This window comes from Pholcus phalangioides, unplaced genomic scaffold (assembly GCF_987345545.1).
Source record: "Pholcus phalangioides strain wild (caught in Gottingen) unplaced genomic scaffold, Ppha-v1.0 ptg000039l_1, whole genome shotgun sequence".
Classification (NCBI taxonomy): Eukaryota; Metazoa; Arthropoda; class Arachnida; order Araneae; family Pholcidae; genus Pholcus; species Pholcus phalangioides.
In genome coordinates this window covers 2,432,589-2,451,914 of record NW_028301625.1, presented here as the reverse complement: position 1 = coordinate 2,451,914, position 19,326 = coordinate 2,432,589, and the positions used below count along the sequence as shown (strand labels likewise).

Below are 19,326 nucleotides of genomic sequence, written 5' to 3'. Positions count from 1 at the left end.
TATTGGCTTACGCAAGGTGAGGGAGGAGGTATCCTCAGAGCCGAGATTATGGTGTGTTTCTGCATTAAAAAATGAACCGCCCCTCATGGGAAGAGAAGAAAAAAGTTGAAATCTCTCCCCATTGGCAAAATCTTGCGTACGCTACTGACTATGTGTGTGTGGTGAGGTAACCTTTTCTAGTCAGAAACAAGTGATCAGGCCACTAATTGAAATGGCACATCACCGTTATTTTGGATGTCGAATCAGAGGCCAAGGAAAAATAGACAAATTTTCATTCTCGATTCGTGCGCGCGCAATAAGCGCAACAAAAAAGGTTATTGTGAACTAGTGATTTAACGTAAGTACAGTCACGGTGTTTCACAGCGAAACTGAATAAAACTGAAATGTGGGAGAGGTTGTGCAGCACAGCTGAATGAATGAAAGCCAAAACTTTGCCGCTGAACTTATCCCGTTGCCGAGATCTCTTCCAGCCTAGCTTCGTTTCAGAGTCTGGAACACTTTGCTTACAGTCAAAAAAGAAAGAAAAATAACAAACATACAATAACATATTTTCCCCGGAAAATTAAGTACTGTCGCGATTAACAAAATTTTGTGGTGATAACAAACGAAATGGGGTTGGGAGTTGGAGAAAAGTTCCGGGGTTTCTTTAAGAAGGATGTATGTACATATATTGGAATGAAGGTACATTTTAGAAGCAATTGGAAGGGGCTCATGCCATCTCATCTGTTATCGTACACTTATCATATTATATACATAGGATACAACAAACAAACAAAACTAGTATCTTATTGTGTAATATAAAATATTCATCGAGCGAGTCATCTCGCTTAACATCTTGTTGGTGAGCAAATGGGTTTGATAACTTGTGGGCCAGCATCGGTTTTATTGGGTCGAGTTCACTCACTCCAATGGGTCTGATGAAAGTATACAAAATAAGAATATTGTGTGGGGGGAATATTTACAATTAGGGATCACCCGTGCCATCTCGCTTAGCAACTTATTCGGTGAGCAACATGAATATGACAATATGAGTACGCACGTGTGTTGTGAACATGAAATGCTTGAAGAACTTAAATAGAGGGAAGAAAAAGAGAAATGCACATATATATACATATATATATAATGTGCAGCACAGCTGTGTTATTAAGCAAAGTAGTAGCAAAATTTGTAAAATTCTCCATTGAAGGATGCTCAAGAACAGTAGAGTGCATGCAGTACAACCTATATTTGATTTTTACAATGGCTGGGGTTGAGAAATTCTTTACCATCCGCTATTGAAGTCCGCTATTGCATTTGAAGTCCTCGCAATACTGTACTTACTTCAAGCACTCTTAATACGATTTACCTAAGACGAAGACCTCGCGGCATTCGCTTCAGAATGGTTGCAGTTATTTTTCAGGCAGTAACTCATTTTGCACCATCAACAGAACAGTGCGATTGGCATCTTACAGTTTTTATAACACTGAAACCACATTTTACGCAATGCTTGTGACTACATCGAAAGCCTGCAAAACTTAGAACCATATATGCATTTTGCGTATCTAGTAAGTAAATATATATAGCTCTCTCTCTCTCTCTCTGCCACTGTTAAAAAAAAAACTAATCCTTATATCATTTCGAATATTGAGCCTGGTTTCAAGGTTTTCATTGTAAATGCTTGTCGTTTATCAAAAGAATATCGTCGTCGTCGTTACCGATAATTATTATGGTTTGTAGTTGTTGTTATGTTTGTTTTGGGCATCGGTCATCGTCGTTATCCATAAAAGCCTTTGGTCTGCGTGTCTCATTAATTCCGACTCGTTCGCTAGAATTGATTGCCCTCAGTGTTTGCAAACTTATAACAGACGTTTCTGAAGTTACCGCGGTGACGGGTGACACAGTCCTTGTTCGATGACAATTACTGGATGCACGTCGACAATGTCTGAAATATCTCCTCCGTCTAGCAGCCCGAATAGCATCCATCTATCTATCTGTTCTAACAACGTCTCTGCGCAAGAACTTCCAATTATCGTAACTCTAATATTATGTATGTCTTTCTCTCTTTCTGTTACGTTTCGGGTTGTTATTATTAGGAAATTCTGTTGTATAGTAGATGTCTTGTCCTCTAACTTGCCCAAGACATTGTTTGAAAAAAAAGGTGTCACGACAACAATAACAAGATGGGATTTTCCAATATCGTGATTATTTTACATTAAGACTAATAATTGGTTTGAGCAAGTTAGTTTCGGTTTTGAAATCGGCAAACCAATGACTTCTTGTTGGTAATAATAATAATAATAACAATAACAATGACGGAAACACACACACACACAAACAAAATTGATGACGCTTCCCTTGTTCTTTTTAGAATAAATAATTAGGTCATGTTCCTCATAATGAGCGTCGGTCATTTCATGTCTCAAAATGTGTTTCATTGTGTTTGGACAACAACAACAAAAAATATATTCATGTTTTACACTATTTCCTCGTCGTCACCAATATTTCTGTGTTCATATTGACGTGTCATTTTATTTGCTGTTTTTTTCTGGACGGACGCTGACCAACGTTCTCTATGGTAGGTCAGTAACCTCTTTGGACTGAGAATCGCTATTAGATTTTTACCCATAACGTTCCTCGCTCTAAATCAACTCGTTCTATTCAAATGAAAGTAATTAGTTTTTCCTTTTCCATTCTTTTGAATTTAAACTATGTAAGGATATGAAGACATGCGTGGATTGTAACTTTTTCATTTATAAATGTCATTTTACTTAAAGAAAGAAAAATACATTTACGTGATACTATTTTAGGTAATTAGTAGGGTGTTTAGATAATGTATGTATAGTGGCCATTTTTTAAAGAAAGGAAACGCAGCTTAATTTACCATTCGACGTCAGATTTGGGTCTGGATCATAACACGTGACTTAAATAACCCAATCATATTAAAATGCGCCAGTGGTCAGGTTGTATTCTTTGTTGCATTTCAACTAATGCCGATGACGTTTCTGAGCCCTCTTTCCTGCTGGAAACTCACGCGGTTATCGAACACGCGAACTTAAAGTTTAAACTCATCAAGACCGCATACGATCCAGTACGCTCATAAAATATGCCCCGTACTTTTTTCACTTTTTATCGATAAACTCGATCAGGGTATCGATGGGATCGCTAGCAAATTCACAGATGACGTAAAGCTAATGGGGGTAGTCGGGAATCAAAGCGATAGGGAGTTGCTCCAGACCCACTTAAACAGGATTGGAGCATGGGCAAATGAATGTAGCATGAAGTTTAGCGTTGACAAGTGCATGGTCACTGGCTGGGCCATTCTGGAAAAAAGAAAAAGCCCCGTCAGCCACCAAAGATCACAGGCCGAACGCCGGCCGGCATCGCTATATTGGATCTCCGACCCACGCAAAGGACCACAAACACTAACACCAAACATGGCCCCCGCTCTGAAGCAGATTACCTTGCGGCTGGGCCATAATGTAAAAACTGCAATCCCCGGCCCGTAAGCCACAGGAACCAACTCCGCCAAGGCCCCTATCGCCTCCGACTCGCGGCAATCACACCCCCCCAAAGCCCCCGGAAACCCCGCCGGCCTCCTCCAAGGAGCACGGGCGGATCGCCCGCCGGCACCTCGCCATCGAGCCCCCAACCCACGCAAGAGACCAACGAAAACTTCCCGAGCCATCTGCCTTCATCACTGTACTCTGTCCCCAACCATCAGCCAGATGACTGATCTGCAACACCAACTCCTCTCATCTTGTCCTCTGTTGGAAGGGTTTTTTCAACCCGAATCTCTGAAAATCAGATCTAAAATTTTTACATAGTTCCGTGTCAGTCGGGTCTTTAGATATTTGTCTATCATCAGGATATTCTGCCGGGTGTCTCGTTCATTCGGTGATTATCCTCACGATATATCTCTTAGTGAAGGCAGACCAGCCAGGATTTGCAGGGTGTTTGTTGGTGACGTCGAGTAAGCTTTGAGGATGTACAATAAGCAACCACGTTGGGTAGAATCAAGACGTCTACCCTGTTCGTCCGTTATTGTGATACCCCCAGGCTGGGGTGCCATACGCGATGATCCTCTCAGCCACTGTCATATATAGGATTCTTCGCATTGACGTGCTGATGCCCCATTCCTTTCCGGTAGAGCACCGTAATCGTGGCATGAGGGCATTAATTTTGGTCGAAATTGTGGCGATATGGCTGTACCAATTCAGCTAGTCATCAAATGTCACCCCGAGAATCTTGATCGCTTTTTGATGAATTTGTCGCCAATTTTTACTGATGGTGGTCTTCTGGAAGAGAGCCACAAAAAGTTGGTTTTATCCATAGCGATGCTGGGGGGGGGGGGGGGGGGGCTCGGGGATCCATGATGTTCTTAAGTCAGCCACCTCGTTGGGCAATTTGCCTGTTGTGGCGTTGTATTTGTATATTTTGTTATATATTTTTGAAGTTATGAATTAAAATCTAAGTTCTATCACATATTATCTAATTACAGTGTTTTATGTACGATATGTAAAATGAAATTTCAAAAAATTCACTCGCACATTAACAGATTTGAATGTAACTTATGAGCATACCATACAATCCTTTAAATTTTGGTTCATAACCTGCACCATCACCAGCTAACTTTACTGTGAAAGTAAAAAAAACATTCCATTCATAGAATTTTTTGCAATTGTGTTTCGAATATTACATGAATTTTGCCTAAAATTTGACATAAAAATGAATTTTCCATTCAAAATTATATTAGGTAGTGCAGAATTTATTATTGTTTTCATCGTTTTGATAGACTTCCTATCAAAATTTTTTTTTAAAGTTCACTCCTGTACCATTTTATACAAAAGTGAGAAGAAATGTGGTCTTATACCTTGAGTTCATTGTTTATAAACCACCATTGCCGAAAATACTGAATGAACTTAAAGAACGCATCAGAACCATTAACAGTTGAGAAACGAAAGAATTAAGAACCGTTCACAAAACACAGTGTAAAACTGCAAAGTGTGTGGAATGAACTTGATTACAGATTAGATATTTGTCGTGCTACGGAAGGTTCACACATTGAACACACTGGAAAAAAAGTTTGGAATATTTTTGTTTATTTTCTTATGTATCACTGATTATATTATGTGTAATTAGTTTTGAAAACATAAAATTTTAAAATCCGGCCATTCATTTATGCTAACCCTCATAGGCGGAGATAAACTTGGAAGTCTGGGGGCACGATGATGATGATGTCAATTCTTATATACATATATACATTAGATCAGTCGACTCCACCTTTGACGCTGGGGGGAATGCCCCCCCCCTCCACCCATGCTAACCCTGTATTTTATTAAGGCGCGACTGCCATTAAAGATCCTAGTGGTAACTTTCGAGTGTGACGAGTATTATTCATAACCAACACAAAACTTTATGCAACGTCTGTAAATAAACCAGAGGATCCACAGACACTGTTAAATTCAAACAATTATATTGTCTGAAACCATAATGACTAGTTTTCTTGAGTTTTGGCATCATACAGTATAAGAACGTGATTTTCTTCAATACATGTTATCTTCGTTTCGTGGATTCTCATTTAATGTACTGAATGTCAAGAATGGATTTATTGCAGAGATATTTGGCATTAGGTTTGTTAGCGTGCACGAAAGCCCAGAGATTAATGATACATGACAGCTGAACGCGTGTATGAAATTATGAAAGCCACGAGAAAACGTGAGGAAACAACAACAATCTCTCAAGTGCGTTTTATTTCCTCCATTAGCTTGTTAAGTTTTTCAGTCTGGGCTTTGCTTTTCTCTCTTTATTATTTACTTGATGGTTTTTAGTTGGTACATGTGTGTAATGTTACGTAATGATTGGCATTTATACGGCCGAAGGTCACGCGGTTGCCTCTTTTCTCGCTTTCTTCCGCTTTTACTTATTTCATTGTTATATAAAATGGAACCTTTTATTTTTTCCTCTTCCCAAAAATTGCCATCAAGTAATTTGGAACTGACAATGGATACAGTTTCCATAAACCCAAATGAATTCTCAGAATTTGAGGCTTAACTAATCGCTGCAAATAGCATCGAAGATTCAACCCTTTGGCTGTCGATGCATATGTATATATACAGTAGTTGGTATTATTCTGCTCAGAGTGAAGTCTGAAATTTAGTGAATAGCGACGAGATTTTGATGACTATGCGACAATAGAGAGACAGAGAAAACGATGTCATTATGACATTCGATCAGATAATTCTTGTAGGGATTTGGGTGGTCTAAAGTTTCACTTTAATTGAATACCGAGAGCAGAAAATAGCACAAATCGAGAGGGAGAAGCCGTTGATAACGAGAAATGTCTCGCCAAGCTGCATCTGGGTAATGTGATATTTTTGATCTGATTCTCTGGTAGAGAAACAGGAGCATGGGCACGTGGATTACAATGAATACGTACTACCACGAATTCCAATCGCAAGGCACAAAAGAAGAGACTGAAGCACACGTTTAGAATTACTCCACGTGATTCATCTGATTACTTTGAATTCTGAGAAATTCCTATCGAGCCATGACATTATTTTCACCGAATAACTAGGAGTATTTGCAGTTCTGAGGGACAAATCCCAGATAAAAGTTATCTTCGCAAAAAAAGACCAACGAAAAGGCAAATACACCGAAAAAATATGGAATTCCTATTGCATTTCGACACACTATGGGTGTGGTCTTCAGAGGATGAATATAATACAACCACTATCACGCTGACCAGGGATCCCACGTGGATTAGATATCAAATCTTAACTCCCGATTGCTCAGCGGAAAAATATACGTCTGTACAAGTCAGACGTCGTGGTCAGAATGACTTGTACAGACGTATATTTTTCCTCTGAGAAACCGAAAGTTAAGATTCGGTATCCAATCCAAGTGGTATCCCCGGTCATTGTGATAGTGGTTATATTATATTTATCCTCTAAAGACGACACCCGCAGAATGTCGAAATGCATTAGGGATTTCGTTTTTTTTTTTGGTGTATTTACCTTTCCGTTTGTATTCTTTTGTTATTATATTAGGCAAAGGATTATTTACTTTTACAAAAGTTATCCTGTCGTATACACATCACCTAGATCAGCGGTTCTCACCCTTTTTTGACTTGCGGAGCCCTTTCTGGTGTATGATGTCTATGGCGGAGCCCCGTAGGCATATTTTTTTATTTATTTATCAAAGTTATTGATTTACTTTTAGTATTCAAAAACATTTATATATGTTTTTTTCTAATTTAGTTTTTTTATATTTTTCTCGAGCGGCCGGGGGATCCGCGGCAAGCCTTTTTTTTACATGTTAACTGGTGGGGATTTTGCCCCACTAGCCTTTCTATTTGCCCTACCAGTGAAGATAAAAATTGACTACCGGTGGGGCAAAGCCCTTTTCTTGTTTTCCTGAAGCAGTTTCCACTTCAAACTCTACCAATACGAAAGGAGTCGAAAAAAAAAGATTTCGCCATTCGTGAGACAGATATTTTATGACTGATCTTTTTTTCCAAGAATTAAAAGGAAAGTTCAACTGAAAAGATAAGTTTTCCAGGGACCGACTTCTCTGGAATAGGTCTTTTGCTCTCATAAAAAGTCAGACAAAGAGCAGGAGAAGGATGGCCGAGGCGAAGGATATGTATAATTGATCGGGGTTTTTTTTTTGATGCTCATTAAAGTGAAAACGATTTAGTTATATAATCCTGGGAGTAGAAAGGATCTCAAGTTACTGGGTTGTCGTCAGATGTCGAGGTTAAAACATTCTATTTTAGATTAATATAGATAGATCAGTGTAGTAGCTCAAAACCATTCAAATTCGGACATTGGGTTGTGGGATATAAGCCTACGGGAAATGAAACCGCCGTGTAATTGATGTTGTGCGTCTAATAAATTAAATATTTTAACATTAATATGTATAGGAATAAACTGCGACTGGAGCCAAATGTGTATAATGAATGAATAAAAGCTGTATAAATGAGAGTCGTATTAACAAGTGTTCTAACTGTATTGTGGTAACTTATTAAGTGTATTGTGATTTTATGAGTGTTCCTGTGTATACTGAACCCCATTATGTGAGTATACAATACTTAAAGAGTGATTCCGTCACTATTGAATCTTAAATGTTTGTAATAATTAAAGAGGTGGTCTGTCTTTGGGGGATGTGTTGGTGACAGTATCTCTTTGTGATGAAGTTAGCCAATGGCTACTCTCAAGCGGGGCCATACAGTAATAACAAACCATACAAAAAAATACTAATCAATACCTGGGGTATCATATGTCAACGCCTTTTTAGGAGAAGCTGTATAACGTAAGATGAAATTTGAGATGATTATAACCGGGAATTTCATGTTCAGAATTTTTGTTATTCGCAATTTTTTTTTTAATTGAATATTTGTTTTTTTGTCTCTGGTTGTGTTCTTTTTGGTTTGTTTTTGTTATAATTGGAAAAAGATAGGAATCAACATCTACAATTTCCATTCTAAAGTTTAAGTGTTTGCATGTGTTTCTTTAGAGTCTGCTCAAGCTAGAACAGTGTTGACAACTTAGTTATTTTCCAACTAGATCAGGTCTTTTTCTTGGCCACTTGGATGGACAAAATACCCATCTAGTTGTTTGTCTTTTTCAAAAAAATTTCCTGTTTACTAGTAGTCTGTTATTAAATCACGTGAAAATACAAGAATGTTTTGGAAAATACGAGACATGGTCATCCAAATACTGATTAAAATTCATTCTTGTGAAGTCCGGTTTCTAGTTGTTTTCGATAAGAGATGAACCTCTTTTTTGAAAAACGCTATAATTTTTCTGCATATGCTATACAATGTCATCTTGCTTCCTTTTGTACTTGCAGTAATTTTCTACCTCGAGTATGTTTTTTATATTGTTTTGAATCGATGCCAACACAATGTGTCATTATCCCCGTTGTGCACAATTTTTGATTGTAGCTCGCTCTGTAAACTGATAGATTTTCTTGGCATGCTTTTTTTTTTCAAATTTGTACATCGTCGCCCTCCCTGTTTTGCATTAGCACAGAGATAGAGTTATAATTAATTAATGAGTTTAATAATTTCATTAGTTGATACTTTTATTAATTAATATTTTTATTCATTAATAATTTTATTAAAATTTTAAATTTTCGCTTGCTATGTCATTTGTACGAACACACTGGAGCTTTACTCTGCTTCGAGTGCCCCACCAGTTTAAATTTCTTATAAAATGGCCTGCTCCGCTGAGCACCGGTTCAGAACCGCTGACCTAGATTAATTGAATCTACAGATACAAAAAACATTCTTACTAAAACTTACAGAATCGGAAAGTATTCGGAAAATATAATCAACTGTAGTTTCTTTGATGAGAGGGAATGATTAGTTCGTATATATATAAATATATATAATTTTTATTCCAAAAAATATTTGCATTAAAATGAAGTTCGAGATTTGATTTCATGGCTACCTGAACATATTGAGTTTGTGTTTTTTTATTGGACTGGAAGCGAAAAGCATGCTAAAAATTGATCGATAAGATTCATAGTGTCCTGAATTTAATAGGTTCTTTCGGTGCGGGTAATGATTCTCCAAAGAACCACAGTGTGTTTGCTTCTGTCTGTCTCTTTTGTAAGTAGTTTGTCTTTCCTCGTGGTGGTTTTTTCCTGCAGTGCTCTTGTTGTCACATCTTCCGCTCTAGCGGATACGATATCTCCTCTTTCCTCCCAATTTCATGCCTCATGATCTTTTTCATCTCTTGATTCAAGTTCTGCTTATCCACGGATAAACACGCAATTACTACAGTATAGGAGAGAGAGTCTTTGAGAGAGATTTTTCCCAAGGATTTCTGTTTTTTTTACCAATAAGGTAGAGAGAGTTGTTTGCTCTGTCGCGTACGCTGAGATGCGGTTTACGGGCACGGGCCCCCCCTTCATTTCTGTTTCCTTTCGTATTGCTTTCGTTACAAGAAATAAAAATATCTTTGGTTATGGGAAATAATTGTATACTGTCTAGACATTTCGATTTGGATGCATATAGAACATTATTGATGTATAATTCGATCTAATAGGACTCCTACACCCGCAACTGGATTCCGTTTTTAGAGGCTTCGTTTCTATTTGAGTCATTATGGTTTTTCTTCGGCATGAGATAAAATCATTTTGATTTTCGATTTATAAGTACATTTACAGAGGTCTTTCTAAAAGTTTCGAGATACAAAAACTAGCATTTGATATATGACTGTTTTTATTCCATCTTGTCGACGTTGTGATATTCGATGCAGATTTTCATCTTAAAAGCAAAGAATTAAAGCCGTTTGCCATTAATTTTTCCTTCAAAGTTGGTGACCAGAGCAGTATAGTTGGTGACAACATCTTGTGCAATAGAAAAATGCTGGATTTTCAAAGATTCTTTCATTTCAATAACAGAAAAGAGTCTCACAAGGCCAAGTGTGAACTGTTAACACCAACTATACAAATAACGAACTCGAAGGAAACAATAGGCGAATTATCCAATGAAGGAGCTAAAACTCCAACTCTAACTGATGTTGGAGCTGTAGGCTGGACACCACATATTATTTTCGGCCTGTAAGGTAACTAGAAAGAAGAGGGGGGGGGGATGTCCACAGATCCCAAGAGCTTTGTTTTTAAGATGTTATAAGAAATTATATCAAAAGCTACTGAGAGTAGATGCTACAGCAGTCCAATGCTGACTCTTTCAGAAACTTCATTGCTCTTCGTGCAAGTTGAGCTGCGTTATTCTCAAGATGGAGTCTGTCCCTTGTATTTGGACGTCTTTTACAGATCTGAAAAAAGCACTATTGGTGAAGAAACTAATGTGCACTATACGGCATTGATCACCTTCATTTTAGTAGAATAGAGACCAAATGGCAATTTTTTCTAGTGAAAAAAAGAAACATTTGATGGAATTTCTCTACACTTCTAAAGCACTTGACTTTCTTCGGCGTCTCTTCATTTGCAAAGAGCCAAACTTGAGGCTACTTTTTTGCAAGTAGATCTTATTGATGGATCCAAGTTTCATAACCTGTTACATTCTAGACACATTTCGAAGCACCATTCTCAGAACTTTCCATCATAAATTTTCCATCATCAAATATGGCCGTGGAAATGCCACAACTGCCAATGAAACTCTCCGTTTATTTAGTAAATCATTTAGTTTTCCTCCCTCACCATGGCTTTTGTAAAAAGGAAATTTTGGAGACTCGCAGCTAAAGGGGGCTTTTTTGATTCTTCATCTTCTAGACATGCTCTATCATAACGAAATCCAGCTTATCAATCAAAAACACTTATTCGTGATGGAAAAAAAATTAGTAATGTATAGGGAAGGTTCGAGGCACCGCAATTCCGACAAACGAGGTTTAAAATCATGGAACACAATTGCTCGAAAATGTTCACTTTAAAGCTCAATTTTACAGAAAAATATGCAAACGTATCAGGGAAATGCATGTCTTGAATAAAGTAATGTCTTTGTTACAGGCTACCGGGCTCAATACTCAAGAAAGATGGATAAATAAAATTGATTAATATATTGGGTTCCCATTAGTTTGTTCATATCCCGGAACTTTCAGAGATGTATAAACAAAATCTGCGTACGTCCCTCGAATTTCTCCACCATGTTTGAAATCGTAGTGGAATATGATGTCGAGAAGATTCTATACCAATCGATTTCGTTGTCATCATGTGAGAATAAGAATCACTGACCTCTGGTATGAATCATTCTCTTTGATTTCGTTGCAACGGATGATGTGACGTATCTTTCTCTACTACACGCTTAACAGGTCGCACAATCATCGTAAATTTTTCAATTTCAAACCGAGCATTTCAACACGGTAGATAGATAAAGAGAATAATATTTTTTTCATCTCACCATAGATATCACGTTTCATCTCCACGCTTCCCTTCCTTCTAAAGATACTATACTTGAGTATTCTCGGCGAAGTTACTTTTGTGTATAAGGCTTTCAGTACGGATTTATAGTCTCCGAAAGAGAACTCGTGTTTCTCTTGTGTATGTCCAATCTTCCACTCCGCTATATACCCACACACGTGTATTATATGTACGTATAAATTCGTGGAAATTTATGTCTACAATTTCGTAATTGGATGTTAAGGTGTTACAAAAAAAAAGCGTGACTGGAGGTAGAAAAAGGCGAAAAGAATACAATTTCTGTCAAAACCACCCCGCCCTTAATAAACTCTGGATTGACGCATGCGTGGTCCCCATGATATTCCAGTTTTTTTTTTTTTTGGTTGGTTCCCATTTCCTGCTATCCTCTCGGAAATTGATCGAGGAGCTCATTGCTATGACGACCAGAGTCGCAGGAGCAGCTACATACATACAACACGAATTGGCGGCAGATGAAGATATAACGTGCCTATAGATGTTGGTATTTTGGAGGGCTGGAAATTGTTCTTCCCGTAGGACATCCAATAACCGATCATTGAGGATTGAAGGTACGGCATTTGTAATATTCGTTCCTATGCTCTTATTTGTTTTCTCTGTGTTCCTACAAGTTTAAAGAGATCATGTACGCTCGATGATATTTCTCGTTCGTTGATGTGTACTCTTGCTTTAATAATTGCATTGAGTTTCCTATATAAGTAATCAGACTTCCAAATTAGAAACTCAACCTCTAGCATCTTATTCGTTGGTGGTTTTGAAGAATTGATGCCATTTTCATTATTATGTTTTGCTTGTATTAACAATATCCAGGCTATATACGAATTCATCTGATGTGTCAGACTATCGAATAAATGATCGAGCGCGCAGTATTTCTCGTTCGTAGATGTGTCGTTGTTTCATGAATCCACCGATTTTCTTATATTTAGTGTAAAACTTCTAATTTAGTAGCTGAATTGCTAGGTTCTATGTCGTTGGTAATTTTGGGCAGTTGATGCCATACATTTATGTGATCGTGAAAAAAGCGCGCGCGCGCACACACGCACACAGTTCGTTGCATAAAATTATTAGTTTTTGTTATTTTTACATTTTCTATGGTTGACTTCGTGATTGCAACCTCATATACGTGCTCTGAAACGTTCACTGGGCTGCTTAAATGCATCGAATACCTTCCAGTATTATCCAACGTCCCCATGAAATGCTAATATTAATTATCTAATATTTTCCGATTGGAAATTTTTTGTTCTGCGAAATTTACCTTTGCAACTGAATTGTCTATTTTCACTGATAATACTACTATCTTAGTTTTAATTCTAAGGTAAATAGTACTAGTTGATTTGAAAATTTTAAAGTTTTTCAACCCGTCGGAATAACACTCTGTCAGGAATGTAAATTTTTAATTTCAAAAGTTAAAAAATTCTCAAACTAATAATGCAAATTTTTAAATGATTTCATTCATTTGTATGCTCTGAAATTGGGAGTTTATAGGAAATTCAACAATTAAATATTACATTTAATGGAAAAAAAACCACCTCAATCATTCTCTTAATATCCGTACCGGCGCTAAGATGATTGCTAAGTACATTGCTACCGCCGAAGGTCCTCACACAGAGCGGTTAGAACACCAACTTCTGGGTGAAAAGAGATACGGAAAAAATTGTAGAACGTTTTTGTTTGGAATTAAAAAGACTGGTTTCTAGTTAGACCTCGAGTGCAGAAAATCATCGGGATGTAATAAAAAAGATGATTCTCTGAATATTTTCCTTTTGAAAGTACTCGTGTTGTTATTACGAGTAATATATTATCAGGTGAGTCAAAAATCATGTTGATTAAAAGAATTACTCCACCTTATTTTCCCCATTTATCACGAACTTTATGAAAATTAGGGATTCTTGTGCGTCCGTAGCCAAGAAAATTTTCCTTAATCACGTGCCTGCAAATACAGTCAATTCGCTATGAGTCTAACTCCGATAACTCGAATAATCTGTTTCAGTCGAAGTTTCCATTCGGCCCCCAGAACTTTTTCTCGTATTGTTAGTATTAAAATTTCCCCTTAACTCAAAGTTTTCGGAAATGAGAGGAATTTAAAAAATAACACTTAGCCTTCCAGTGAAAGAGAGGAACAACGGTGTGGTTTTCATGATGCAAACGATTTTCAATTATTTAAAAATGTGTGGAATTTTTTCTTAGGTGATCAAAATGTACCAACTATGGATCGTTTGCCGGAATTGGATGATTCCATCAGGATGAAGAATACATTAGGTTCGATGCAGACGTAAATGTAGATGCGTTCCTTAACACAGATGAATGGTACTGATTTGTGATGACATGCCTAATGTGGACATTGTTAATTCGTTTCACGAGAAAGATGATAATTCAGATGATTCACAGGACGAAGATGTGTGTGTGATTCTTGTTTTCTTCCTCCTACTTCGAACAAAGAAGCGACTTTGGCCATTGGTAAATGCAAATATCTGATGAGGCGGAGATTATGTTTTGGTCTTGCGGTGGTGGTATACAGTGTAACGTTTCATGGAGAGTGTTGTGAGATTCAACGTTTCAATGTCGACGCGAATTTACTTGTCTGCTTGCAGAAAGTGAATAACTTTCTCGCGAAAGAATGAAACAGCAGAGAGAGAGAGGAGTCCAAAATCACTGATTTTTCGACAGAAAATGATCTTGTTTACACTTTTTTTATTTAAAACTCCTTTCATTTATACGAGTATGAAGTAGACGTCCTTTTCCACAATACAGTATGTACGTCTAGTTTATTTCTGAATATTCGAACTCAATAATTAAATATAATTACATTAAAATAATTTATCTTTGCGAATTTCTTCATCTCTAGTAGTTTGACATGCTTTATTAATGTGATATTCGTAAATAGCACTGTAATTTTAATAGATCTTCCTTTCCCCCCTCCGAAATTGGAATTTCCGATACTGTAAATCGAAATAACGATAACTCTAAGTTTTGTCGACGGCTATACACATTCGACTTATCGAGATTTGTCTGTACAGCACTTACTTCTTGCCCTGTTATTTAATTTCAACCACATTTTGCGTAGAGGGAAAAGAAAACTCTTTCCCCGAAAGAATTAAAAACAGTAAAAGCTTTCTGGTATTTCTTGGGTCCCTAAGAACCATTCCGCGAGCTGAAAAAAATGCTTGAAAATTTAAAAAAAATGTATAGTATATGAATGAAAGCTCTCTCTCTCTCTCTCTCTCTCTCTCTCACACGACTCACGTATTTCTCTCTCTGTTTGTTCACGATATCTTAACCATTGAATGTAATTTTTGCGCTGCACATCAGCCTCCCGTGTAGGGACAGCAAGTACATAAGGAAGGTCTCACGTCCATAAGATCAAAAATGTAAAAAAAAAACATGTTCAGTACAGCATACAAGGATACAAAATTGTGTTACTAGTATTTAAAGTCTGGTAGGGGTTGCCCACCGGGGCGTCTCTTTGCCCGACAGCTCACGACGTTGTTATGGCAGCGGCCCTAGGTTACTGTACGCGACTAAAAACTCAAGCTTAAGAACGTACTAAGTTGGAATTCATGCCACTATTGCTCATTTTAATACAACTGTTGTTAGAAACTCATTGCCCGTAGTAGAGATTCATTTCATACTAGCATCTCATGAATAATCTAAATTTATTACATAGTATATCAGGCAAGTTCTCTTTGCTTTCGCTTGAAAAAAAAGAGTAAATTTTACCTTGAAATTGAAATTGTAAAAACTGAATATTTCTAGTGATTCTAGTGATGTTTACTATCGTTTAATTTAGTCACCTATTCAAGAAGTTTTCACTTCATAACATACATCAATGTTTCCCAACCTTTTGATGTCAGGGATCCACTGCAGTGAAATTCAATGCACCGCAAACCTCTTGTAGCGAAGGTAAATTTGAGCAGTTCCCCCCCCCCCCCATAATACAGCAGTGTTTCTCAACCGCCTGGCCGCGGCCCGAAATCGGGCCCTGACATTAGTCAAACCGGGCTGTGAAAGATTTACCGTTTCATTTTTACCCATTTATTTCACATTAGTCGTGTGCATCTTGAGTACATGTTTAATTATTAATAATCGTTTTATATTGATACTCCGGATAGAACACTCATACATATAATACAATTTTATCATTAGTTTTAAAATACAAATGCTGATTTTTTTTTTTTTGTTTCTTTTAGGCAACAGGAACAATGTTCCTTGGTGGAAAGCCTGGATGAAGAAATATGTCATTTTGTGTCTCATCTGTGGTGGATTGTCTGTTATACTTGGCATAGTACTGATTGTAATATATCTGCTTCTGCGTTCCTATACATCATCCTTACAGTTCTTTGAAACCATTCCAACCTATGTCCCAGGAGTGGTGGTAAGTGTAGTTTTTGTGATATAAATGTAGTTGTTATAATCAAGAGGCCCAGATGTTGCTGACCTAAAAGATTCTGAAAAATGACCATAAAAAATGGCCTAGAAACTCGAAAAAATGCCTTAAAATCTGAAAGAAAAATTCCCAAAAATGATTAAAAATGATGTTAAAATAACAAAAGAAATTTCTTTAGAAACTAAACAAGTATATAGTATATATATAGTATATATATATATATATATATATATATATATATGTATATATATATATACTATATATATATATATATATATATAGTAAACAGTTATATTGACTGGAGGTAAAATAAAAAAAAATTCTTATAGCATCTATTGAAAATCACATTCATTTTCACCATGAGATTTCATCAATTGCCAATGGAGTTTCTTAAATAAACAATTCATCATTTATCAGTGGGTTAGGGAATCTAAAAGACAAAATAGAAATTTATTAAAAAGACATGATGAACTTTTCTCAACATCAAAAGATGCTATTGGGGATATTTGGAGGGTGGAGGGTCTGATCTACTCACAGTGTTAATTTCTCTTCAATTTCAAAATTTAGGCGTTCCCGAAAGCCATCACAAATTTTTCTGCAGGCAATAAGTCCGCTTTTTCCCATTATTTTTTCGAATTTCATGATAGCAAATTGGCCTACCCCACTTTTAGTGCTCTGACTTTATCGATAGTATCAATAAATTGCATACTTTTCTGCAAGACTAAGGGCCGTATTCATCGACATGGTTTATTCTCTAACACCACACTATGAGAAGATTCATTTTTTGGAATCGATCTGATGCGCAAATTTGAATAAGACTATAAAGCCCCACCGTCGCCACAGTGGTGGTCGACTGAAGTTGGTTTTCTGTGGTTCCCAACTTCGAGGCGCAAATGCGAGCCGATCTTCCCGTTAAAAAGTCTCGCCACAGAGAGCAACAGGCCTACAAACAGTACAAATATTCAGTCACTACACATCACTCACTTCACTTCTGAGATATAGATGGCAGCACTGAAAAATCATACACAACACTAGATACGCACTCAGACTGTTAGGTACACACACTTACAATTCCGGCACAACTCACTAGGTAGTAAATTGCCTGTGGCGATAGACCTGAGTTGTGCTCGGTTTGAAAAAAAAAAAAAAGACTATAAAGGATAAAAAAAAGTAACCTCTTCTGAGAACTTTTTCTAGTTCTTACCTGTTAGTCTCTCTATTCAGAGACAATTTCGGTCAACCTTGTGTATTTCGACAGAAAACAGTGGTAAAGGCATATTGTTGGACAAAGTGAGAGAACAAGAAAAAAAATGTTAAAACTGTTATTGTGTCTAATCCTTCAAAAGAAAAGAAAAGAAATGTAATTTTCAGTCGATTCTATATACGGAAAAATAATTACTCCAAATAGCTATAAAAAAGCCCCAATCTCTCGTTTTCACGCAATAGTTAATCGGTAGCACAGTCATATAATCATCATTTTTGTTTCTTTACATGAAAAAAAGGTGAAAAAGTACGCCGATTTCAAGAGAGAAAAAAGCCCGATGTGAATTTTCTCCGAACGTTGTTAGCGGGAGTAGCGAAAAATTTAAACGTTGTATCCGAGAAAAGTTAATATTATCAATATAGGAAAAAACAAGTTAAATTCACGAAAATTAGTCGTACTAAGCGGGAAAACGTTCAAAGTGGGAATGTTATAAGCGGGATCGACTGTACACTGATGCATACGTAATGTACGCTCACACCCTTTTTTGCACACAATTTGTATAATAAAGGTTAATTTATTAAACAACTTAATCAAATATAGTCGACGCTCAATGTATATAACGACCCCTAGAACCCTTGTGCGGATAGAAACATATTTTTTTTCGAATAATCCTCATCCCGCAATTCCTCATATGAATTTCCCTTAATAAAGCTGCGGCTTACATACAGTAGATACAAAAGTTAATTTTTAGCTCTTTCGACTAATTTGAAAAGTTCGGCCTTATTCAATAAATTTTTTTTTCAATTTTTATAAACAAATTTTCATGTTCCTATTTTTTATTTTGGTTAAAGAGTTCAGCCAACTCTCGGTTTACGAAACGCTCGTTTTACGAACGATTCGGTCCACGAACAACAAAAAATGATTCTGTTTACTAATTTGTCTTGGTTTACGAACAGGCAAGTTAGCGAAAAGATAGCGTTACGAACAAGCGACTCCTGAGGGAATCATATTTCAGAAGTCCACGGACACATGGCGATTGTTTTGCCTTAATAGTTTGTTGAAGAATTTGATTTTATCAGAGAGAGAGAGTAACTTTCCAGCAAATACTATTCTGATCCAGTGCCATCTTAATGCACGGCCCGGGGCCTCAAGAGAAGAGGGGGTGGGGGCTCACAAAAAAAAGATCTGGTTGAAATTTTCGAGAATTTGCCTGGTAGGGCCTCAAAAAAATCACTTGGCCTTGTGGGCCCATGATACTCTTGAGATGACCCTGCTCTGATCCAGTCTATGGATCAACAACCATTTCAAATTTTATGAAGCTGTACAGTCTACAAGAAAAGAACTTTTCAGAGATTTGTTGCAATAATATCATGCTCCTTATTTTTGTTTCTGGGTAGTCTGCCTCATTCCCCAGACTTACGACTGATAAGAGCAGAAAATAATAATTTTATGTTGTAAATTTCGCTTTCGAAATCAGGAGAGCAAATTTTTTTGGGTCTAATATCTGTAGAGTTAGGTGCAAGGAACTGTCACAGCAGTATAAATCTACGGATTATACGCAAGGAAATACGACACATTTCATCTCTTCCGTATTAAAGTTGTTTTTTATGTGTTAGTTTAGTGATTTGTACGTTATGCTTTTCAGACATTTTACGTTAAACTCATGAGTATAAAGTACTGTAGTAAAAGTTCACACTAGAAACCTTCAGGGTCACTGAAACGAATAAATTCATTTTACATTAATTCCTAAAAAAGAAATTGTTTCGGTTTACGAACAGACTTCAGGAACGAATTAAGTTCGTATAAATCAGGGTTAACTTCATTTTTTTCTTCAGGACAATGTCTAATTTATAAT

At 36.8% G+C, this 19,326-nt stretch overlaps 1 protein-coding gene across 4 annotated transcripts in view; it reads left to right on the top strand.

Annotated features, from left to right (window-relative positions):
• LOC149065459 (uncharacterized) overlaps positions 1-19,326 on the top strand; it is an 85,084-nt gene that overhangs the window by 48,364 nt on the left and 17,394 nt on the right. For 3 of the 4 annotated variants that reach the window (XM_089253563.1, XM_089253561.1, XM_089253562.1), the window contains exon 3: positions 16,071-16,255. In XM_089253563.1, the coding sequence (XP_089109689.1) occupies positions 16,071-16,255 (185 nt within the window). Of the gene's footprint in view, positions 1-12,277; positions 12,435-16,070; positions 16,256-19,326 lie in introns of those variants that run through there. The other variant, XM_089253564.1, reaches the window with a different exon arrangement.